The sequence below is a fragment of the Gossypium hirsutum genome, chromosome A03 (genome assembly GCF_007990345.1).
Source record: "Gossypium hirsutum isolate 1008001.06 chromosome A03, Gossypium_hirsutum_v2.1, whole genome shotgun sequence".
Taxonomy (NCBI): Eukaryota; Viridiplantae; Streptophyta; class Magnoliopsida; order Malvales; family Malvaceae; genus Gossypium; species Gossypium hirsutum.
The window spans coordinates 3,497,014-3,520,836 of NC_053426.1; the positions used below are offsets into that span (position 1 = coordinate 3,497,014).

The window sequence follows — 23,823 nt, forward strand, 5'->3', positions numbered from 1 at the left end:
CTAAAACAATTACCAAAGCTTCAAATTACTCTTTCTACAACGATTTTTTTTAATTATTATCGATGGCACCAGACACAATGATGAAACCTAAAAACATATATTTTTTAAACATATTTTAACAGGTGCCACCTGACAGAATGACAACACCTGTTAAAAAGTATTTTTTCTCCACCATGAATACCCGTATTTTTAACGGATATTTTGAAAAGTATATACTAGTGCCACCTAACACAGTGACGGCACCCAAAAAAGTTATAGTTCTTTAAAAAGTGTACGATTGACTAACATGTAAGGCGACACCTACATAATTTTTTACTTGAGTCATTTTCATAAATAATTAATACATTTGGGTTAATTGCATAAAAAAATCCATTTCATTGTCTTGAGATTATTTTAGATTCCGCCATAATATTTTCACCTTCAATTATCAAATATCATCTTACGCCCACTGTCGTGATTTTGTATTCGTGATATTCATATTCTTACAGATGTTATTTCTTAAGATCAGATGTTATTTTTTATTCTTACTATTCTCTTTTGATATGTTTTTTCTTTAAATTCTGATCCTGGTCTCTAAATCTCAATCTTGCAATCTTTTTGTTGTTTTGGAAAAGAGAAACCCACTTGCATCTATGATTGCAGAAAGTAAAAATAAACATCAAACTTCATTGCTTGAATCTGACAGTTTGTGTGAGTGTGGGTGTTTATATATAGTTTATGTATATATAATGCGGGTGTTCATATATAACTTATGTATATATAATGAGAGAGTTGAGTTTCTGAACAGGATATCATTCCAAAAATCCCTAGACATATGTGGTAATATACTTTGACACACCAAGGTACTGGTTTTCAATGCATAGATATGGTGATATCAAGCACATAACCCTATCCAGAACTCACATTTCTTCCATATGAAAACACGAAAAAGTCCTTACAGGATAGGAGGCGGCGGATTCCGAGATGTTATCGTTCCAACCCTTTTTGTAACTTCTCTTCCTAATGATAGAAGGAGTGTTCTTGAAGGTCATTGCAGATATCCTCAATATAGATTCTAGACTCCTACTGTTAGGAGAGAGACTTCCAATGAGTTTGTTAGGAGGTGAAGCATGGCAAAATGAACTTTTAAAATGGATATCTCCGTTTTCCACAATGGGAAATACAGTACTTATCGAACCCTCTCGCTGAGCTGGCTCGTTATGCAACGAGCAGTCACTTGAGTATGCTGTATTTGTTCTCCGGATTTTGCTTTCCGGGTTGAAAGCTAAGGAACTTGATGGAGAACCGACTGATGTCGAAGCAAGAAGAGCACAACCATCCTGAGAAACCATCCTGAATAAGGCTGGTTGGGGTTCATGTACCCAGGTGTGCTTATCATACCTCGTTACAGATCCAACGATTGAATCATCGATTGTACCCTTCTCATTAAAATGCACGGGCATCTGATCATACGGCACTCCTGGAGAGCTGTACTTTCCTACATTACCGGGGTCTGCTCCTAGTTTGATTTCTGGTGGACCAGCAATTCCAAGAACCAAATCCAAATTACATGTTTCAGCACTATAATCCACAGTAACATTCTGATTGACAAATTTTGTTTCATCAAAACGCTGTCTCACGTCTTTGACCTTCATGCCTTTCGGCATAGTTTCCCGATCATGAAAATCAGAAGACCCTTTATCGATGCCCTTGGCATATCGACTAGGAGAGTGCAAATCAAGCTTCTTCTTTACGGTACAGTTCCAGTGATTCTTTATTGCATTATTGGTCCTACAAATTGCCAAAATGATATGAGCAGAAGAAAAAATATTCAAACCTCCTGTATTACCCATGTCCAAAATTTCAACAATTAACGTGTCCGACACCTGTGTCCCGAGTCCAGTTAACATAGCATATGGCATTAACTGTCAACATATGTAGCAATCGTTTTCGGACTAATTTATTGAACGCATACCTTCCAGGTAGAAGCTCAGCTAATTTAGTCCACTTATTCCCATAAATTTGGTGATAATATGTAAGAATGGCCTCCTCTTCTTCTCCCCATGAATCTTTTCTTATGGTTGGATCCAAATGATTGTACCACCTGAAATATACACTAGTTTTATCGCACAAACCCGAATCACATCACGATACACTAACTAGGCTCCTGGTTAGCCAAAAATAGGCCATTGCCATATCAGAATCTAGAATGCACTGACCTTTCTCGGCATTGCTTGCCTATGCGACCTCCCACAAACTTCGCAATGACAGCCCATCTCCGACAACCGAACTTTTTAACCAACCGAGTAATACAATCATCCTCCTGGAATTTCAAAAACAACAACAGCCCGAAGTCACGTATCAATGGTACTAGAATCTCAAATACCACGAAAACGTACTCTTTTATATTCAAACCTCTTTTGTCCAAGGTCCTTTCGAGATTCCGGGATTCAAGACCTTTTGCCATCGATGCAAGCACTGGATATCTGTTCTTCCAGGGAGAAATTCAGCTGCAAATAGCAAACATTAAGCACATTTCACAACTGCAAATCCGAATAATCCGTAAGGACGATGAAGACTAAGCGCAACCGCATAGTGGAAAGAAATTTCCGAAACTAGTAGATACAATTAAACTAAAAGTAAAAGCCTTCATTCATTGGAAACTAAAAGCGAAAAGAGGTGAAAAATTTCAGTCCCACCTATTCCCTTCCAATTCCTTGCATTGCATTTTTTCACAGCTTCAATCAAAAGATTATCCTGTTCAACCCACAATAACATAAGCATACATACATACATACATATCAGTCACAACAAGGGACTAACCTCTTCTTTAGTCCACCCTCCTTTTATGGACCAGCGAGTCGGACCGGTTACCCTTCTGGTATATAGCAATAAAAGCTTAGTTTTATCAAATTAATTAACAATGTTCAACACAGACAAGTTCATGGGACATTGTAATGATAAAAACATACCCTTGAAGAGAAGGTGATGCTGTAATAGTATTAAAACTGCTGCTTGAAAATGAATAAGGTGAAGCAGATGATCTATCTTCTTCAATTAAATCTTCATAATAATACTCTTCTTTCTCCTTTTTTACTTCCACCATAGTTACAAATACGAGCTAAACCTGTAAAAAAAAAATTTAAAGCTCCATTTAATCAAAAGGTTTCACCATCATTTCTCTCAACACTGTGAACTTTTTTTCTGTTTGTTTCCAAAGAAAACAAAGTAAAAGAAATGTAACACTAAGATCAAAAATATTTCCTACGGTTTCTGGCAAGCCAAACAGAGCAATAAGAACATAAATTATACATAACAAAATCAAACTAAAGGAACCCAAAATTACCTTTAAGCAGAGGCTCTGAAATTTTGGGGTTTTGATTTCGTGTTTTTCTTTTTCGTGGAGATTGATGAAATGAAAGTGAAGTAGCGGGAAAACTAGAATAGAGTAATGTTTTATTGTGTGCTGTCTTGTCGGAGAAGCAAAAGGTCGGGGGAGAAGCTTACGTTGGAAGGTTTTCTAACGGCTAATTTAACGACGTTTTCTGTTTCTTTCAACGTTTTTAAACGGAAACCGTTTGCCAACCTTGAGGAGAAGCCCAATTACTTTAATAGTAAATTATGTCAAATATTATTATTCTATTAGTAATTTTACGTTTTAGTCATTCAACTTCTAAAAGTTATAAAATGATCATTAAACTATTCAAAAGTTTTTATTTAAGTTACTGGATTGTTAAGTTTTTTTTTTTAAGTTTAGCTAGCGAGGTTTAAGTAGTGATTCGTGGATTTGTACCTATTGGCGAGCAAATTAACATACTTTAGGTCTAAGTCGATCTAACAGTCAGTGTTGGCAATCAAAGAAGAAAGTTGTTTAGATTTTGGTTTGTAGATTTGTGACATTCAAAGCTGGTTAATGGAAAAAAAATTGAAGTGTAGAAGAGAACAGAAAAGAGAGCTTTTAATTGGTATAGACGATGCGAATAGTGAAGTCCATATAGTAGCGATTTTAACAACTCGGTGACTTAAATGAAAATTTTTAAATAGTTCAATGGCCATTTAATAACATTTGAAATTTAACGACCAAAACGTAAATTTATTAATAGTTTAGTAACATGAGTGTAATTTATGCTAACTTTTATTAGATTATGACATACAAGTGGAAAAAAAATGTATGTCACAAATTTATTTATAAAAAAAATTAAACACTATTTGAAATGATAAAAACATGCTTATCGAAATGTTTATTATTTTATAAAAAGAAGGGCTTTTGATAATTACTTAATTAAGTTAGAATTCGGTTAAACAATAACATCAACTCAATAAACTCCTTAAATATCAAAAGCCTATTTGTTTTTTTTTTGTATTATCATGTTTGTTTTACGATTCATGTTCGGAGTTCGTGGCTGCCCTTCCAAACAATGTCGTCTTTAAGGTTTGAACATACCTCTCATCTTGAAAGTCCAATATATTTTATCACTGCATCTAACATTCATCGGTAAAAGCCCATTTAATGGTATTCATTTTTTAAAGAATTGTGGACTTTTTTTTACCTTAAATTAATATATGATTTGGCCCAAGTCTTTCTTCAAGCCCTTTTTTTTTTCCTTTTAAGGCTTTCAATCTTCGCTGCTTTTGAAGTTGTTTTGGGCCCTTGCGGCAGTGTACATACACTGTAATGTTATTTGGTATTTTGTTTAATTTGCAGAAAATACAAAAATAAAATAATATATAATTTTAAAATTAAAAATTGAAAATTTAGGATAAAAATCACCGAATTTCGAAAAAAAACTCATTTATAAGTAATTTTATTTTTATGTCTATTATCATAATAATAATTTTTTTTATTTTAATGTTTTAAAATATTTATAAGTATTAAAATATTAATATCAAATATTATAATTTCCAATATTATTAAAGATATATACTTAATTACATATTTAATAATATAATAAATAATTAATATTTTAATATTAAAAAATTTTAACAAAATTTTTAAAAAATAAACAATATTCACTCTCTATGTAATATATGTAATTTAAATTAAGTTTTAATTAAGTATTGTTTATTATTAAGTTTTATATGATATTAATTATTATAAAATATTATTTTATTAGAAAATAAATTTCCATTGTCAAAATAAAATATTACTATAATATTTTGTAACAAATATATATTTTGTATTTGTTTTATTATGAATAACTTTTTAAAAAATAATTTAAATAATATTAAATAGTAGAAAAGATTTTATACACAAAATCATCTAAACACTAAAAATATGATTTTCTTTTTAAAAAATCAATCTATTTTTTTAAAATTATTTTTCAAAAATCAAACAAATGTAGTCTTAATCTTTAATATGCTTCCAAAGTGATGGGGTTTTAACAATGCCGTCGACACCCTAAAGAACCAAGAACTCACCATGCTTATTGGTGTTTTAATACTACACTAGTGGATGTATCATTTTATTATTATTATTATTATTGGGACTTGGTTTTATTAGTTTATTATTAGAATGGTGCCCATTAAGTAGAATAGTCGTAATTGGTGTGGAACAGACTACATTGGTTATAGGTGTTCATTCCACAGTCCACATGTAGAGCATAACTCATTTGTCGAGCACCATTTTCTTATACTCTGTTGAACTTGTCGTCTTTTTAGGTAATTTTAGACATTTGGGCTCTCTACAACGTTGGAAAACAAAATCCCAAGTGGGGGTATACAAAACGTGTTGAGGGATTTTCCGGCACCAAATGAATGACACTTCAAATACTTTTGTGGAAGAAATTGAAATCCATCGATAAGCACCAACAACTTTCTTTTTCTTAATTTGGTATTTGAATTTGATACTTTTTCTTAACTTGGTACTTAATATTTTTTTTAGGTTCAATTTGATACCTGAACTTTACTCTCTCTCTCTCTTCTTTTTTTTTTTTGAATTTGGTATCTTGGTATCTAAATTTGTCAAATGTTATTCAAATTACTCCAATATACTCACAATATTATTTTTTTATAAGGTAGCAAAAATAATCAAAGGCTGATCAATATGTGGCAGATGACATGGCGTCTCTTTTCTGCAATTTAAATGTTAAATAACTTTTAGTTTAACTTTTTTTTTTCATATTATTAATTTAAAATAATGAATTTCTTATGTTTTGAGTTTTTAAAACTCTTATTTTCTTATTCAATATTAATTCGTTAATCATAGTTCAATGCATACATTTTTAACACAAATTTCCTCTAATACTGATGACATTTTTTGTAGTATAACATGAAAATTTTAACACCGTAAGTGCTTTGAGTAATTTATATAATATTTAATAAGTTTAGGTACTAAATTAAAACTAAAAAAAAATTTAGGTACGAAATTAAGAATGAAAATGTCAAATTTAGATACCGAATTGGACTAAAAAAATTTAAATTAAAAAAATAAATTTAAAAACCAAATAGTATTTTAAACGAATCACATAATATATTTTATTTTTATTTATCACTAAAACAAAATGTGAATAGAACACATAAAATTCAGCACATCATTGTCAAAATTTTCGAAATTTCATGATTAAAATACATTGCAGTGCTGACTAAAATACTTGAGACCGCAATTAACGGGAACTCAATGACTGCCACACATTTCAAATTCCACAAACTTTACAATTTCACCCCAAAATGCCTAACAAGAATGACGTCTTCCACTTCTACACATTAATTCCTTTTTTGTTTATATAAAATAAAATTTTTTAAGAGGATAATAAAGACTTTTTTTTTATAAAAATATTATGAAGACTCTATATTATGGATCAAATTATATTTTATTTATTTTACTCAGAAAATAAGTAAATTAATTCAAAGGCACTATTAATCTTTTTTTGTTAAAAATTCAATCTATTTATATTGTCAAAATTTGGCATGACTGAAAGAATAATCAGATTTTACATCATGCTAACAGTAGAAATGGATAAAATTTTCAACAGCATAACTTGTTTACTCTTTGATTTAACTTATAAAGACTAATTTACCTACTTATTGAATCGACAAAATAAAATACAATCTAATTTTTAATACTAATTTCCATCAAATTCGTTAATTCTAACATCAAAAAGACCCATATGGCCATCTTCTAATTTTCACATCACATGATAACCGACAAAGAATAGTCTATGATAGATAACACTCCCAATCCTTTTCCTTTAAAAAAATATCACACAATTTGAATATAAAATAATGAATTGTTTTATATAAATTAAAATTTTGAATACAAATATATTAATTTTTAAGTACTTATTATATGAATATTTTTATGTAATTTTTAAATAACCCAAAATGAATGAAAAAATTAATGTTTTTTTTAATTTTATTGACGTAGCATACACGTGACTTGCCTCATGTATGACACGTTAGCTTTTAATTAATTTTTAAATTTTAAAAAATTTTAAAAAAATAAAAAATCATTAAAATTATTAAAAAAACATTAACTTTTTTTATGCATTTCTAAAATTTTAAAAAATTAATTAAATGTTGACATGTCATCCACGTGGTAACCTATGTGTATGCCACGTTGCAAATTTAACAAACATTAACTCTTTCATCCATTTTAAGATTATTTGAAAAAGAATATAAGTTCAAGAGTTAAAAGAGACGAAAATTTGGGAGACAAAAAAATCATTACACCTTTCTTTTTTTTAACGTGGAAGAGTCTTTGATTATTTTATTTAAAAAAAATCTTGTTGTATCTCGGAAAAGAAAAAGACTAGATTAGGTCTATTTACAATATCTGTAAAAGAAACATTTAAAACTTATTCAATAACTATTATTGGTGGAGTTTTAAAGAATTTATTCTTTGATTAGTGGCGGGTAAAGCCCTAACAGTAATACGACTAATGCAACTCAAATCCAAGCCACACATGAGGTAATAAATATTCTGGCCATCAGGCCAAGGTGGTCACTCACCTATAATTTAAAGATTTAAGTGGAAAATAATAAAATTTTTGTAATAAAACTTTGAAAACTTACGTGTAGAAAAATTATTTGTCAGTTTCTAGATTTTGTGAGTAACATGAAAGTGTCAACACATGTATGTATATATTTTCAACACAACTATATTAGGTTTTTTTTCTTGAAAAAAAATTCAATGTTAATAAAGTAACACTATACCAATGCTAAGCTATAGAATTTCTCTGAATGGCCTAACAATGCATAAATGCTACTCTTGACTTGACTTGAGGTGAAGCCAAATCTCTAAACATCATCATCTTGATAAAATCCTATAGTTTCCAACAAAATTCTAGCACGCAATTGCATCCGTAAATCATACAAAGCACTGCCATGGCCGTCCCCCATGGCTCCATCCCTCTATATAAACCCTCGCCAATTGCAACTCCAAAGCACCATTAAACCCATATTACTACGACATATACAATTTAGCCAACTCTTGTGTATTTCATCCACGATGAATCCCTTCAAAACCTTGCCAACCCTTTCTTTCCTCTTCTTAACCCTTTTAGGCTTAGCCCATGCAGCCACATTTGATATAAGGAACAACTGCCCTTACACCGTTTGGGCTGCCGCATCTCCGGGTGGTGGCAAGAGACTTGACCAAGGTCAAACATGGCAAATCAGTGCAGCCTCTGGAACCACACAAGCCCGAATTTGGGCTCGAACCAAATGCAATTTCGATGCCTCCGGGAAAGTCTCATGCGAGACAGGCGACTGCGGTGGAGTCCTCGAATGCAAGGGATACGGTAAAGCTCCCAACACACTAGCTGAATATGCAATCGACCAATATGAGCACCAAGACTTCATTGACATCTCCAACATCGATGGCTTTAATGTTCCTATGGAGTTTAGCTCCAACTCCCCAGGGTGCACTAGGGTTATCAAGTGTACGGCCGACATTGTTGGACAATGCCCGAACGAGTTGAAGGTTCCCGGAGGTTGTAACGGGCCTTGCCCAGTGTTCAACACTGAAGAACATTGCTGTAATTCAGGGAACTGTGGACCTACCAACTTCTCGAGGTTTTTCAAGGAAAGGTGCCCCGATGCTTATAGTTACCCAAAGGATGACCCAACAAGCTTGTTTACATGCCCCACAGGGACTAATTACAAGGTTATTTTCTGCCCATGAAGAGTATTTGGGATGGTTTAAGTCCTTTCTATACACAAATTATTAGGTTTATATCAATAAATGGAATAAACTCGAATGCAATTTGAGCACATTTCTTGATGTGCATATGTTCTATGGGTTTTGTTTTGTGTTCATTATCACCATTCTGTAATCATACAATTATAAAACCATACAACTTTGTTGTTCGAATTGAACAGGATTGGTCGATCAGATTAGGAATTGATTAATATATGGAATTGGACAAAAAATTAAACCAGTTTTTGAGTGAACTATTCGGAACCAATTGAACTAAATTAAAAAATTAATTGAGTCAATGGCTAAACCATTTTTCTCTATTTTTTTATTTTTAACAATTTAATTAAAACTAAATGTCTTATCCATACAAGTGTTGGGCACAGTAGTAAATCACATTACATTTTTAAGGAGAGAATGCAAGTTGAAATCTTAAAAGATAATATTGTCGAAAGAGAGAATTACAAACCTAAAACATGGACGGTAAAATGAGCATGGAGGATAAAAATATTGCATAATAACTTATTTGTCCCTTCAACTTTATAAAAAATTCATTTTAACCCTCAATTTAAAAGTTCACATTTTTTAACCATTAAACTTGTATTTTTTTGTCAAATCACCCCAAAAATGATAGAAAAATTAACGTCTGTTAACATTGTTGATGTGGCATACACATGGTTGCCACATCAGCAATTAATTAATTATTTTTAAATTTAAAAAATTTTAAAAATTATTTTAAAAATTAAAAAGTTATTAAAAAGTATAAATATTAAAAAATTATAAATATAAGATGTCACGTTTATTAAAAAAATTGACTATTCAGCCAAACAATCTTTTTGTAACAATTAAGTCCTAGGTATATTTGGGCTTTCTTTTTATGATAATAAAAATATACATTATCCAATATATAATTGGACAGTTTTGCAATTAAGCCCTTAAATTTAGCTCATTTCTATTTAGGTCTAATAATTTTTCCCTGAAAATAAATATTTTTTTCTTTTCAAAACCTAAACACAATTGTGAAGTTGTTCACCAGTTCCTACTTAATATCATATCCATTATGCAACCAAATATTTGATTTTTTTAATTAATTAATATATAAAAGAAAATAAATTTATATTGATAGCTTTAGAATGTAACCAATACTTATACCAACACGTTTTCAAAGAATCTTCTACTCATTAGGCTCTTTTTTTCTTTTTTTATTATTCACGAAATTAAAGAAAAGTCGTATATACAAACATTTCTTAAAAATGATTACACGAATCAACTAGACATCTACCATACATGCATGCACGCTAGTAATGTTTCAAAGTGAAACTAATGCAGCTTTGGCATGATGTCAAGTACCAAGTACTGTGATATGCCTCTTCTCTGAAATTTTTGTATGAAAACTACTTGTTTTGGACACTTCAATCTGTCAAGTCCGATTTCTACACTCACATACATATAAACATATTATATGTGTATGTGTATGTATTATGTTTGATTTTATTATTGGGTATATTTCCCTTATTTGAAATTCACAGATTTTGTAGTCCATTGACCTATCATTTTCATATTGGTAAAAGTACTATGAAAGTTTTTATATTAAGTAGAAGTATTCAGGCGAATGTAAAGTATTTAGATCAATTTTTTAATTTCGGGCTTGATCCACCCCAAAAAATGAATTTACTTTTTTGTCCAAGTCCAACCTAATTTAAGAAAAATAAACTCGGTCTCGATTTGACCTGTCTATATTTAATTTTTTTTAGATTAATTTTTATTTAAAAATATTTTTTTAAATACAATACACTATAATTGTACTAAAAAGGGCTAAAATAAAAGTTTTCTAATACACTAAAAAGTATTTATATTAAAAATACTACCATAAATATAATAAATATTTTATTATATTAAAAAAACAAATAAATGTAATAAGTATTTTATTGTATTAAATATAATTTTAAAATTTTATATTTCGGGTTGGGTTATTTAGTTGGGTAATTTTTTTTTTAGGTTTTCAATAATAGATTTAATTGTTGTTGGGTTGTTGATTTAATTATAAATATAAATATAAACATATATAATTATTTTTTAACATATAAAATTAATATATTATAAGAATTAATATAATATTTTTTATACCATAATATATTTGGGCTAGGCTCAAGTCAAACAAATCTTGCCTAATGCCCGGCCCATATAGAAAACGAGCCTTAAATTTTACCCAGGCTCATTTTTTGGGCATCGTATTTTGTCCATACTCTCTCATTTTTCAGATGGCCTCACCCATGAGTAGGTCTAGTGCTAAGAGTCAAATTGCATTTTACTCCATTTACTCAAAGAAGTGAACAAGTTAGTCCATATACGTTAGATCAAAAAACAAATTAATCTTTTCTGTTAAAAATTACATTTATACGTATTGTTAAAAACTAACGTGGCGGACAAAATAATTAAATAGTGACATGCAACATGTCACGTATATCTCATGCTAACATACATATACATGGACCAACTTTTAATAATAGAAATAGATAAAAATTTTAGCTGATGAACTGATTTACTTTTTAATCTAACGTACAAAAACAAATATAATCCTAATTATAATATAAACAACTCCACCATACCTTTAGGCAATGTTAAATATTTTGGTGTTACTACTTTGCTTGCTAACCTAATTCTTGTATATAATAGGAATGTTGTATTATTACACTTAAATAATTATGGAAGTAACATCAAAGAAAATGTGGGGTTTTGAGTTTTGGCCCTTTTAAGCAATAAACAAATAAGATGCATATATTATTAGAATCTGCTATTTTAAGGGGATTCGTGAATTTTGCGCTATACTCCCAGAGATTAAAATGAAGTTGTTGATTGTTTGGCAAATGAAGTTGTTGATTGTTTGGCAAAAGAAGCGTTGCCTTCTAGTTTTGATCTACAATTTTTTGATATTCCCTCCCTTATGGTGCAGTATATTTTAGATTTAGACTAGTCTAAAGGTTTTTTTTCAAGTGTTAGATGTAAATAATTAGATACTTCTTTTTTGTTTTCACCAAAAAAAACAAACATTGTTTTCATTCTGTTTTTTCTTTAATTTGTAATAAAATAATAAATCTAAAAATCATAACTTATAATCATCGAATTATTAAAATTTTTCATTTTAAGCATCAAAAATAAAAACAAAAGTTATGATTTAAACATTCATTATATATAATTCAAACATTTTGATCCTTTATTTTATTAGAAGAAGAAGAAAAGAATAAAGTAGACACGTTTTTTATGGGAATTTTTGTGAATAACAGTGAGTTGAGAGGCTACTATGAGGAGAATCATGAGAAAGGTGAGGTGAGTGAGTTTTTTCCCTTACTATTTGCTGAATTAGTGAGGAATTTTGTGTAATGAGTTTAGGAATTGGATTTATAGTGAAATAAGGAACTGTATCCTAATGGTGTTAAGTGCAGAACACTTTGCAAGGAGAAGGTTCCAATAAAAATGTAGAAAATCTTGAAACTGGAAATTCAGGTGGCAAAGTCCAGAAAAATGCCTCTGATTCTCACCAGAGAGTTCATCTCTTTACTTTTTTTGTTAGTGTTTTTATGGACCATTTGCAATGTTGTGATGGTAGTGATCATTGCATGATGTGAAGTAATAATAGTTGTTATAGCATTGTGGTGTGGGGTTGGCATTTCATGGAATGTTGTGCAGGATTATTATGTATTTCAAATATGCAAACTTTTGATATTTCGAAAATCAGTTAACCAATTACTTAAATACAAAAGGTACCACTTACCAATATTCCCTTACCGGTATGCTTAGTACCATTGTCTTTATTTCATTCCTAAGAGCACTATAATTCTTCTTCCTAATGTTCTACAAGTATTCAATCTCATGATGTATTTAGAGAAAGGACAATAGATGATTTGAGGATATGTCAATATTTGTCAAAAAGCCTAGAGTTTCTCCTAGAATATTCGGTCAGAGCATGCTTTTGCTTGATTTTATCCATGTTGTGACTTTTTTCAAATGCTCCTTATCCTGACATTGTTTGTGCATTAATTAATTTTGATTTTGTCAAGCTAAAGGGTTTGCTTACTTTCAATCCTGCAGGATAAGGGGGATGATTTAAATGTTATTTCGGGTGGTGCAGACTTTGTGAATGTTGATGGCAATGGATCAGTTAAAAAAGAGGTTTCTAATAATGATCACAGTAATGGTGAATTGATGGCCTGTAACATGAGTAATGTGAGTGTAGAACTATTTTTTTAATCATTTTTGGAATCTTTAGTAAACATGGATATCTTGTTGTTTTTGTGAGTTGTAGAATTCCTTAGAGGAGGAGGAAGCCAACAAAAATGTTGAAAGCCACGAAATTTCAGATGGTGAACCAAAATCTATGGTCTAAAAGTAATGTTTGATTCAAGTCTAACAATGGCTTTCAATGTATTCGATTGGAAAGGGGAAAAGATTGATCCTACATTAGTGCAAAATCTGACTAATAGGAACAAGTATTTCATTGTGTATTGAGTGTTTACAACACATTCGGTTCAGTGTTAAACATAAAGAAATGAAGGAAAAAGATAAGTTTCAGACTAGGATAAATGTTACAGCTACAATTGGGTTTCTCACTAGTTTTGAAGACATTTATAGTCTTTGGGTATGTATTTGTTTCAAGGTTCTTGGATGCTGATTTTGTAGAGAAAGAGAAATGGAGATATAAAGCTATTAATCAAAAAACAATTGAAATTTAATCCAAGTTGTCTGGTATGAATTTTAGTCCAAAAATTATGATCTGGTATCAAAATTTGTAATATTAATTGTGGTTTGAAAGTTAATTTATTATTATTCAATTTTTGTTTTTTTTTTGTTTTTTTTATAATTGTACAATTATAGTTTTCTGCTAAAAAAACCAACACATGTAACCCAGACTACTTATGTATATAGCATATAAATTTATTAATATATCTAGAAAAGTAAATCATTTTCCGAAAAATATTTTACTGACAAACAAACGGAGTCTTAGTGTTCTAAAATTTTGATCTTCTCAATACAATTTTGCATGTGCCGAATAACATCAACCGAGAGCCGTGCTCCAACCATAAGCTTGTATTGCTCGAATTTTAACTCATCGCACTTCAAGGCAGCAGTTTTACATGCTTTTATACTACCTAGAAGAAAGAAAGAAGCTCGAGCTTAACAAATCTGAGCTTTTTTATACATTTCAATTTCATACCAAACCATACAATTGTTAAAGTCTTATGATTTGCTTAGAACTACACAAAGTATTTCAACATCCAAATTATGTAAAAAGTAAAGTTACAAACCGTTAATGAGGACAAGACAAGACAAAGTTCATGCCATCTCGCCTCCAACCCTATCTCCAAAACATTTTCACCTTATACATGCCCTAAATCTGAACTTGAGTTCTAACAGACAAACTAGATCACTTAACACGAACCAAACACTTACACTTTAGCTCCATTTCTAAAAATCTACTGACTATCCAAATACATCAAATAGAATATCGTAAAAAGATAAAATATATTAAAAGTAATTATAAAATTTGAAGAGAGGTACTTCAGAAAAGTTCCAAGATTGGGATAAGATGGACTTTAAATAAAACCATCCTGACCCAACCATGAAACTTTCCTACCATTTTATTGAATACCAATTAGCATAAGAAAAGGCCCCTATAGGATCGAGTTGAATCCAAACACGATGAGTTTTGATTATTTTGCCAATCCTAAGTTACATCACAGGCTAAAAGGTAAACTTTGATTCTTAATCAATCTTCATATTCCACAGCCAGTGCCAAGTAAAAAACTTGTCATGCTAAAATATTCTTTAACTTTCTTAAACACTATCCATATAATTCAATAAAAATGATTCTTCAAGCTTGAATTCTATTGACAAATGAACTAACTAAAATATCACAAACATGCTTTGGTTTCATATTCAAATAATACTTATATAAATACATGTCATTATACAAACTAATAAGCCAACTAAAATTTTATGAACATGCAAATTTGACTTTATATTTAAAGAACTTACCACTAAGATCCAACAAATTAAATAGCACAAGACAGTTCCCAATACTTCTAACCATGCTAATTGAATACCAAATTTTTTTGTATTCATCTCTTGAAGCTCTGATAATACACAGCTTTGTAATTGAATTGACATATTTAACTGCATATGAAATTAAAAAAGTCGAGAGATCATTAGAAAAAAAAATCACAACAATCAATGGAAAAAAAAAAACAAAAACAAGCACCATTATTTATATTATACCTTGGAAAGATCTGAGCGAAGAAGCTAGACCACATTCACCGAAGTTGACAAGAATGCTATCTTTTATTGCTTTTGAGATGTTAAATTGAGTAATTACAATGGAATCATCCCCTGACATTTCTTTATTTGGATCCAACAGTACTTCCATAACCATATATCTGTTCTTAAATCCTACCATTGTATTAAATACCTAACCAAATTATTATTAAGGTTTCAAAAGTAAACAAAGTGAGAGTTTATGAGATAAGATAGTAAGAAGCAGTAGAATTAAAAAAAAAAAAAACAAAACAAAAAATCAAATATAACTCAAAAATTAGGGTTTTGAGAATTGATTTAAGGATTTGTGCTGTTCTTTTTATTTACTATATGTTGTTTTTGGAGAGAAAATAAAAACTGTCCAGCAAGATACGTTTTCATTAAAAACGCGTTTTACAGGGCACGCTTTGAGCCACGTCAGTTGAAAACACGCCCTATAAGACACATTTTCATTAAAAAGCCTCTTTGCTCAAATGATTAAATGTTAGACCTGATTTATCATTTAATATAAAGAATGGTTAAATTATAAAATTAACTATGAAAATATATTAGTAATAATAAATTTAACTTTTTAATATTTACATTTTTTTCCAAATTGGTCCTTATTTATTCTTTTTCAACTTGTTTTCAGTCTCATAAAAACCATCAACCAATAAGCAAATTAAAATTATGCTAATCTAAAGATTGCAACTAGAACCTATTCACTTAAAAGATTACAACTCAATTTCCCGGCAACACATGAATATATTTCTATCTTTAACCAAAATTCGAGTATTTTCACCACATGAATATATCAATAATCACACAAAACTTCCCATTTAGCTGATATACAGAAATACCATAGGTCTACCTAAAACTTCCGATCAAAATCCATTTGCAAATCATACCCAACAGAACACAAACAATCCCGACTAAGTTCATAGATGAACTCCATTCAAAACTATTTTAAAGAAAACATATATGCATACACGGATCATGACAATCTCTACCAAATATGATCATGAAACCCAAATCGACAAAAACCTTTGCAATTAGCAAATCGGTTGAAATTCTCCAATTCTTCAATTACTATCAATATTAACAAGCATCCCAATTAGATTTTTTTTTAAAAAAAACTGAAGTACAGATTTTTTCAGAAAACTAAGAAACAGAATGTCACAACTCACAACGAATTCAAAAGACATGTTATTACCATCCAGAAGAACTACCAAATAAACTCAACATGCGTCACAACTCCCACCGGGCTCCTAGAACTAAAATCAAGCCAACACAGATGCAGTAAACAATTTACATGCGGATGATTTTTGTTTAGGCAATTAGTATTCTGCTAAGAAAAGATTTAAAAGAAAAAGAAAATAACACAAAAGCTATAATATTAAACAGAGTAAAACAAACAATCCAACAATGAAGAACAAGACCGAGATCTATAGATTTGAAAGACGGAACGAAACAGTGATTTCCAAAGCTGAAAACTAAAAACCCTAAGAAAAACCCACTGAAATACAAGTAAAAAAGCACGGATCTGAAACTAAAAAAGAGATTGATACCTGAAATGAGTCTCCGATGAAGCAGCGGATTTCAAAAATCACAAAAACCAGAAACGCCAGAGAAAATTTAGGGTTTCTCTCTCACGAAAACTCTCTTCCTCCTGTAGCGTGTGTTTGTTTGGCCTGTGGATACCCAAAGCTAAAAAAGAATGACAGGAAAAGGTTGATGGGAAGGAAGCTGACCTTCAATCGAAGGCAAGACGCTGGAAGGTGTGGAGGCAGAGGCAGAGGCAGCGGCAGCGGCAGCGGTTTGTTATAAAGGACAATAAAGGAGGAAGAGAAAAGGAAACAAGAGAAAGAAGAAAAATACTAGAGAATAAAGGGAGAACCGTGAGAGAGATGCATGAAGAAAGAAATTTTATATTATTTATTTTGAAACGGTTTGAATTTTATTTAAGCGAACGAAGTCATAATAAAAGGGCCATCTGACTAACTAAATCAAGGCCCAAAACCTAATGTTCCAAAACCAGTCCAGTCCCAGCTGGCATCCACTCCGTGTATTCCTCATCCAAAATCCTATCAGACCATCACCCTGGGACAGTAAGTTGAAAAAAGAAGCAATTACTTCACATCATTAAGCTGAAGTTCTATGGTAAGATCAATAAACAAGAGGAGAAAAAAAGGAGTAGCTAAATAGTGTTTTAAAGATATAGTAGGAGCATCATTAGTGCCATCTCCAGTTACAACAACATTCCCCTCTTTCTTGATGCTTGCACAAGCAAAAGTTTATCATTGGGTAATAATTACCATATTGTCTATGCATAATAACATAATTAATTTAAATATTCTGTTATCGTTTTTAAGCTGAAAAAAACTTCAGAAAATGAATGGAGAAGCAAAGCATACAAATATTTGCTTAACAACCTTTTTCTCTTTGCAAATTAGATTGCGAACTCAATATTCCTTTCAATGAGATTAGGCTCCGAAGTATCTACATTTGACAGTAGTATTCACACTCTAAAGCAATGACCAAGCGTACCACCTATGGCACACGGAAAACAGAAGCAAACAAAGCAGAATACCACAAGCAAAAATCATCTTCAAGCATCATTAAAAACAGAAGTCACTAACTATGATAAGATTTAAGTTATACTATAATCAGAATATATGTAGACACAGAAATTAGGACAACATGAACTTTTCAAATTATGATAAGATTTAAGTTCTTGCAATGCTAAAATGCAAAAGCAAAGACTCAATTAAGTTTTCTGAACCCTCAAAAATAGTCCAGTTTAAAAATCAGATCAGGGCTTAAACAAATTGGATTTTAATTGCTAAATAAGCAAAGAGCCCCAAAATATAAAAATACGATATGCTTTATCCTAGAAGAGCACTCACTGTATATTTAGCCCACAATGTAGAGAAAGGTAAGCATGAACACAGCTGAGAAAATTGCTGTAGCAGCATTCCTATATAATGAGCTTAAATCCCTCTCTTATAACAAATGGAACTAAACTGAAATAAAATGCCCCTATAGAAAAATGAGCCTAAGTCAAAATTAAAGTGCAAAAGTGAGATGCATAAAAGCAAAATAATTAAAAGAAAATGGATGGCACTTGCAACATCAAAATACACACAAACACAAAGGTCATATACATCGGAGCCTCTGGTAGTGTAAATAAAACCATAAATTCATAAAAGTTCAGGCATAATTGGATGGCATTCATCAATTTTATTAGGCATAACACAAATGTTTATTACCATAACAAATTGTAAAAAAAAAAATCAAAGTCATTCACCATTAAAGAGCCCCAAACCCAAGCCAGATTTCACTGTGTCGATAGGGTTGGAGGTTTCCATGTGGTAATCAGGAAAATCATCTACCATGATCTCACAGATATCATCAATCTCCTTACTCCGACATGGTTGCTTAGGACTCAAGGCAGAGGAGTAGCAATGAAGGCTAGCTCCTTTTTCTGATTCAGCCTGTGAGACATTTTGACAGTCCCTCATATTATGTATTCTTGAATGAGGATGTGCCGATACGGTGAGATGGTTCTTATCGGCAAGTTTTTCCCACATTGACAAAAACAAATTTGCAGTCCCGACCAAGGTGCTGTCAGACATAACTTGGGCTGCATTTAGCATCTCATGAGACTGATCCTGCTGTTTTTCCACTCTCTGGAACGTTGATTCTGTAGCTCCAGCATGGTGAAGTTAGTTAGTCACTAATAATTGGGTATATAATACTTGTATGTAATCATCACAGCAAGGGTCAGCATTCATCATTCGAATCAGGAAAAATAAGTACTTAATGGTCCATGTTACTAATGATCGGGTGTGAGCATCAGATTCAGCATGGGGGAAGGGAGGGGAGGCAGGAACACTGCTCCACACACCCCCAAAAATGGGATAATTATTCTTAGATCCCAAAATCTAAAAATTATAAGTTAATGCATGGTAAAATTATAGTTTGACCCTCAAAATAATGAAATTTTGATTTAATCATTCTAAAAATTATGAAGATCTAAACTAATATAATTATGAAACTGCATTTTGGCTCTTACAAAAATGTGTAACTTAGTCTCGATCCCAGAAAATATTTCTGGTTTCACCCCTAGGATCCAGAAATGTTTCCATTATAGATATGTTCAATCATTTTCAAGTTTAGAAATTATCTGACTTCTTGCCAAAAGAATTGTCACAATCCTCACAGTGGCATCCATCAGAGCATCCAACTTTAGCCTAAAAATAAATGAAGAATGCTTGTGCAGTCCTAAAAATAAATGAAGAATGCTTGTGCAGTCAGACTGATTAGAGGCAATTAAGCTCCTATCCTATATCATCTTAACAAAGTTGACTTTTTATCGGAAAAGGAAATACGATGACAACCATTTATTAAACATAAATTTGAGTGTTGTCAGCTTATGTCTAACACGGATTTGTTCAATAATTTAAAGAGTTTTTTTATATACTTGGTGAGTCATATAACATATCTATGTCCAGGCGTATATTCCACATGGATGTTGAATACAAGCTCTTAAAAAAAAAAAAAGGAAATTGGGAGCAACATAAGTAACATGGAGCTACAAAGTTAAAACATACCCGATAGCACTCGCAATACTTTTTTAGGCATTTTGACCTCTTGCATTTGCATCTCCTTTTATGCCTGGCTGATGGAGTGTTCATCAGGTTTCCATCACCCTGACATATTTTCTCATGTCAAACACTTATGAAATTACACAAATTTAAAGGAAAAAAAGTGATAGATTATAGAAGTTATAATTACAGTAACGTTAGGGGAATCATTAGGTGGGTTAACAATAGGTGGAGAAAATGCGAGAGGGTTCCGCAATTCAATTTGATGTCAAAAATCAAGAACAACCTCTTCATAATCTGGCTTGTTCAAACAGTTCTCACATGCACAACAATCCTCGCAGTAAATCCCTGCTGCAAAGCACTCACAGTAACTGCCAATCACAACAATCCTCGAAGTAAATACTGATCTCGGGAATATGCTTAAACCGAGTCCGAGTAACATAGTACTCTAGTAAAATGTTCTGTCTGGCATGTGAACTTACAGTTTCAAACATCTGGATCTTCTACGGTTGCAGTGTTCACAGGCTTCAGTCTCATCTGGGAATGTTTCTCTATTCCTGAATTAGAATAAATCCCACAGCTAAGAAAGCAATGTGAAAATCATTCAAGACTAAAAGATTATGTAAACTTGCCTCTTCCCTTTTGAGCTATCTTGGGATTTGGATAGTTGGTCAACCCTGTCAGCAAATTGTTGATAAGGGACTATGAGCTGGTGCAAACATGACACTTTCTGAGAATCCTCCATATTTTCTGGTACACAAAGTCCATGGTGATCATTATCAACATGATCACCTTACTCTCCCAACTGGTGAGATCAATGGATCATGGTTTAATGGCAAAATATGAGATGGAAGCTGAATCGACATGGCCTGATTTCCACCAAGGGAAGTGGGCTGAGAATCCAAACCTTGACGCACATGTTCCATAAATTCATCAGATTCAACATGTTCCCAGATGTTCTTAGATGAAAATTCCAACATCTTATCCAACCTTTCATCATCGGAAATCTCAACCACGCCATCATTTGCGTTATCATTAGTTTTTCCAGTGGTTACTTCTGAGGCATTGAAACAAGCACCATGTAGTTCATCATGTTGAGCCCGGTATTAACCATGTTTGATCAGAGAATGGTCTTGGTTGCAACCATTTGAACTTGACCCACCAATTTCATCTCTATTAACAATAGACAAAACAATCTTTAGTTATGAGTAAAGTGATTGGTTAGACTTCCAAAAATACCCTGAGTGAAAAAACACACCTTTGAAGGAAGCTTAAGCTTATTGGTCATTGGTCTATATTTAAATGTGGTGACTTAAACAATGAAGAAATCGATGTAAAACTGGACTCAGAAAGCCTTTTCTTACACAGTGATGCTCTTGCTCCGGATGGCATTATAGGAGAGAGATCATTGAGAAATTCGGAAACAGGAGATTTATACAATAAAAACAAAGGTTTTAGCAAGAAAAACATTATGTGCTCATTTATGTCTACATTTTTAGGTATAGATGTTTGGCAAAAAGAAAGGAAAAAAAAGAAAAAAAAAAGAAGGAAAATATACAAGCCAAATTGTCGTTACTTTTTCAGGAGGGGTCGTTACTTTCTCAGAAGGAGAGGTAGCAGGGGATGCCTCAATAGCATTTCTAGTTAGGTCTAATAAATTTTCCCTGAAAATAAATATTTTTTTCTTTTCAAAACCTAAACACAATTGTGAAGTTGTTCACCAGTTCCTACTTAATATCATATCCATCATGCAACCTAATATTTGATTTTTTTTAAAATTAATTAATATATAAAAGAAAATAAATTTATATTGATATCTTTGGAATGTAACCAATATTTATACCAACACCTTTTCAAAGAATCTTTTACTCATTAGGCTCTTTTTTTTCTTTTTTTATTATTCACAAAATTAAAGAAAAATCACATATACAAATATTTCTTTAAATTGATTACACGAATCAACTAGACATTTACCATACATGCATGCATGCTTGTAATGTTTCAAAGTGAAACTCATGCAGCTTTGGCATGATGTCAAGTACCAAGTACTGTGATATGTCTCTTCTATGAAATTTTTGTATGAAAACTACTTGTTTTGGACACTTCAATCTGTCAAGTCCTATTTCTACACTAACATACATACAAACATGTTATATATGTATATGTGTATGTATTATGTTTGATTTTATTATTAGGTATATTTCCCTTATTTGAAATTCATAGATTTTGTAGTCCATTGACTCATCATTTTCGTATACTAATTTGTAGGTAAAAGTACTATGAAGATTTTTATATTAAGTAGAAGTGTTCAAGTGCATGTAAAGTATTTAGATTAGTTTTTTAAGTTCGGGCCTAATTCGACCCAAAAAAATGTGTTTACTTTTTTTTTCTAAACCCAATCCATTTTAAGAAAGATAAACCCGATCTCGATCTGGCTTGCCTATATTTAATTTTTTAGATTAGTTTTTATTTAAAAATATTTTTTTAATATACAATACACTAATTGTACTAAAAAGGGCTAAAATAAAAGTTTTTTAATATATTAAAAAAATATTTATATTAAAAAACACTACCATAAATACAATAAGTATTTTATTATATTAAAAGAACACAAATAAATGTAATAAATATTTTATTGTATTAAATATAATTTTATATTTTTATATTTTGAGTTGGGTTATTTAATTGGGTAAGTTTTCTTTTAGGTTTTCAATAATGATTTAATTATTGTTGTGTTTCTGATTTAATTATAAATATAAATATAAACATATATAATTATTATTTAATATATAAAATTTATATAATATTTTTATACTATAATATATTTGGGCTAGACTCAGGTCAAAAGAATATTGCCTAATGCCCGACCCATGTAGAAAATGAGCCTTAAATTTTACCCAAACTCATTTTTCGGGCATCCTATTTTATCTAAACTCTCCATTTTTCAGATGACTCGTAAGTCTAGTGCTAAGAGTCAAATTGTATTTTACTCTATTTACTCACAAAAATGAACAAGTTAGTCCATGTACATTACATCAAAAAGCAAATTAGTCTTTTCTATTAAAAATTTATTTATGCGTACTATTAAAAATTAACGTAGTTGACAAAATAATCAAATAATAACATGTGACATGTCATGTATATCTCATGCTGACATATATAGGCTAGCTTTTAATAATAAAAATGGATAATATTTTTAAAAAATAAACTAATTTATTTTTAAATTTAATACGCAAAAACAAATATAATTTTGTTTCTAGTATAAAGTACTCCACAATACCTTTAGGTAATGTAGAGTTTTTGGTGTTACTGCTTTGCTTGCTAACCTAATTCTTGTATATAATAGGAAAATTGTATTATTACACTTAAATAATTATGGAAGTAACATCAAATAAAAATGTGGGGTTTTGAGTTTTGACCCTTTTTAAGCAATAAACAAATAAGATGCATATATTTTTAGCAACTAAAACATTGTTTTCATTCTGTTTTTTTTTTTAATTTTTAAATTGTAATAAAATAATAAATCTAAAAATCATAAGTTATAATCATTGAATTATTAAAAATTTTCATTTTAAGCATCAAAAATAAAAAAAAATTATAATTTAAACATTCATTATATATAATTCAAATATTTTAATCATTCTCGTTAAAATTATAAATGATAAGATGATGTGACAGATAAAAAATTGATATAATAATAAATTTAGTCATCAATTTTTACATATTATATCAATTTAATCATAATTTTTAAAAAAAAATTTACACCATGTTTGGTTGCCAATACACCACTAATCGGTGGGCCCCATTTAATCCCAC

The 23,823-nt window shown here is 30.7% G+C and overlaps 3 protein-coding genes across 7 annotated transcripts; 1 reads left to right on the plus strand and 2 right to left on the minus strand.

Moving 5' to 3' along the window:
- Positions 1-714: 714 nt before the first annotated feature.
- LOC107887970 (myb-related protein B) lies at positions 715-3,410 on the minus strand. The gene is made up of 8 exons (XM_016812178.2): positions 3,326-3,410; positions 2,952-3,106; positions 2,803-2,857; positions 2,679-2,736; positions 2,395-2,489; positions 2,199-2,302; positions 1,955-2,083; positions 715-1,770 (listed from the first exon to the last, which is right to left on the minus strand). Exons 2-8 carry the CDS (start codon positions 3,083-3,085, stop codon positions 900-902), a joined length of 1,446 nt encoding a protein of 481 aa, XP_016667667.1. The 5' UTR covers positions 3,086-3,106; positions 3,326-3,410; the 3' UTR covers positions 715-899.
- A 4,797-nt stretch (positions 3,411-8,207) lies between these two features.
- On the plus strand, positions 8,208-9,289 carry LOC121223697 (thaumatin-like protein). The gene has a single exon (XM_041105838.1). The coding sequence runs from the start codon at positions 8,315-8,317 to the stop codon at positions 9,098-9,100; it is 786 nt and encodes a 261-aa protein (XP_040961772.1). The 5' UTR covers positions 8,208-8,314; the 3' UTR covers positions 9,101-9,289.
- A 4,783-nt stretch (positions 9,290-14,072) lies between these two features.
- Positions 14,073-17,612, minus strand: LOC121223698 (probable ribonuclease P/MRP protein subunit POP5). Of its 5 annotated transcripts, none has more exons than XM_041105857.1 (4): positions 16,969-17,372; positions 15,386-15,543; positions 15,146-15,283; positions 14,073-14,259 (listed from the first exon to the last, which is right to left on the minus strand). In XM_041105857.1, the coding sequence occupies exons 2-4, from the start codon at positions 15,537-15,539 to the stop codon at positions 14,111-14,113; spliced, it is 441 nt and encodes a 146-aa protein (XP_040961791.1). In that variant the 5' UTR covers positions 15,540-15,543; positions 16,969-17,372; the 3' UTR covers positions 14,073-14,110. The 5 variants fall into 5 exon arrangements, with proteins under 5 accessions (XP_040961791.1, XP_040961780.1, XP_040961782.1 ...); XM_041105846.1 differs by having other exon boundaries at positions 15,386-15,575; XM_041105848.1 differs by having other exon boundaries at positions 15,386-15,580; positions 16,969-17,334.
- Positions 17,613-23,823: the final 6,211 nt, after the last annotated feature.

Coding starts and splice junctions, on each gene's coding strand:
- LOC121223697 (XM_041105838.1), top strand. CDS start 8,315: ATGGCTCCATCCCTCTATATAAACCCTCGCCAATTGCAACTCCAAAGC.
- LOC121223698 (XM_041105845.1), bottom strand. CDS start 15,563: ATGGTAGGATTTAAGAACAGATATATGGTTATGGAAGTACTGTTGGAT. Junction 15,284..15,385: donor TTCGCTCAGATCTTTCCAAG/GTATAATATAAA, acceptor TTTCATATGCAG/TTAAATATGTCAATTCAATT. Junction 14,260..15,145: donor TAATTTGTTGGATCTTAGTG/GTAAGTTCTTTA, acceptor TCTTTCTTCTAG/GTAGTATAAAAGCATGTAAA.
- LOC107887970 (XM_016812178.2), bottom strand. CDS start 3,085: ATGGTGGAAGTAAAAAAGGAGAAAGAAGAGTATTATTATGAAGATTTA. Junction 2,858..2,951: donor GCATCACCTTCTCTTCAAGG/GTATGTTTTTAT, acceptor GCTATATACCAG/AAGGGTAACCGGTCCGACTC. Junction 2,490..2,678: donor AAGGAATTGGAAGGGAATAG/GTGGGACTGAAA, acceptor TGCTATTTGCAG/CTGAATTTCTCCCTGGAAGA.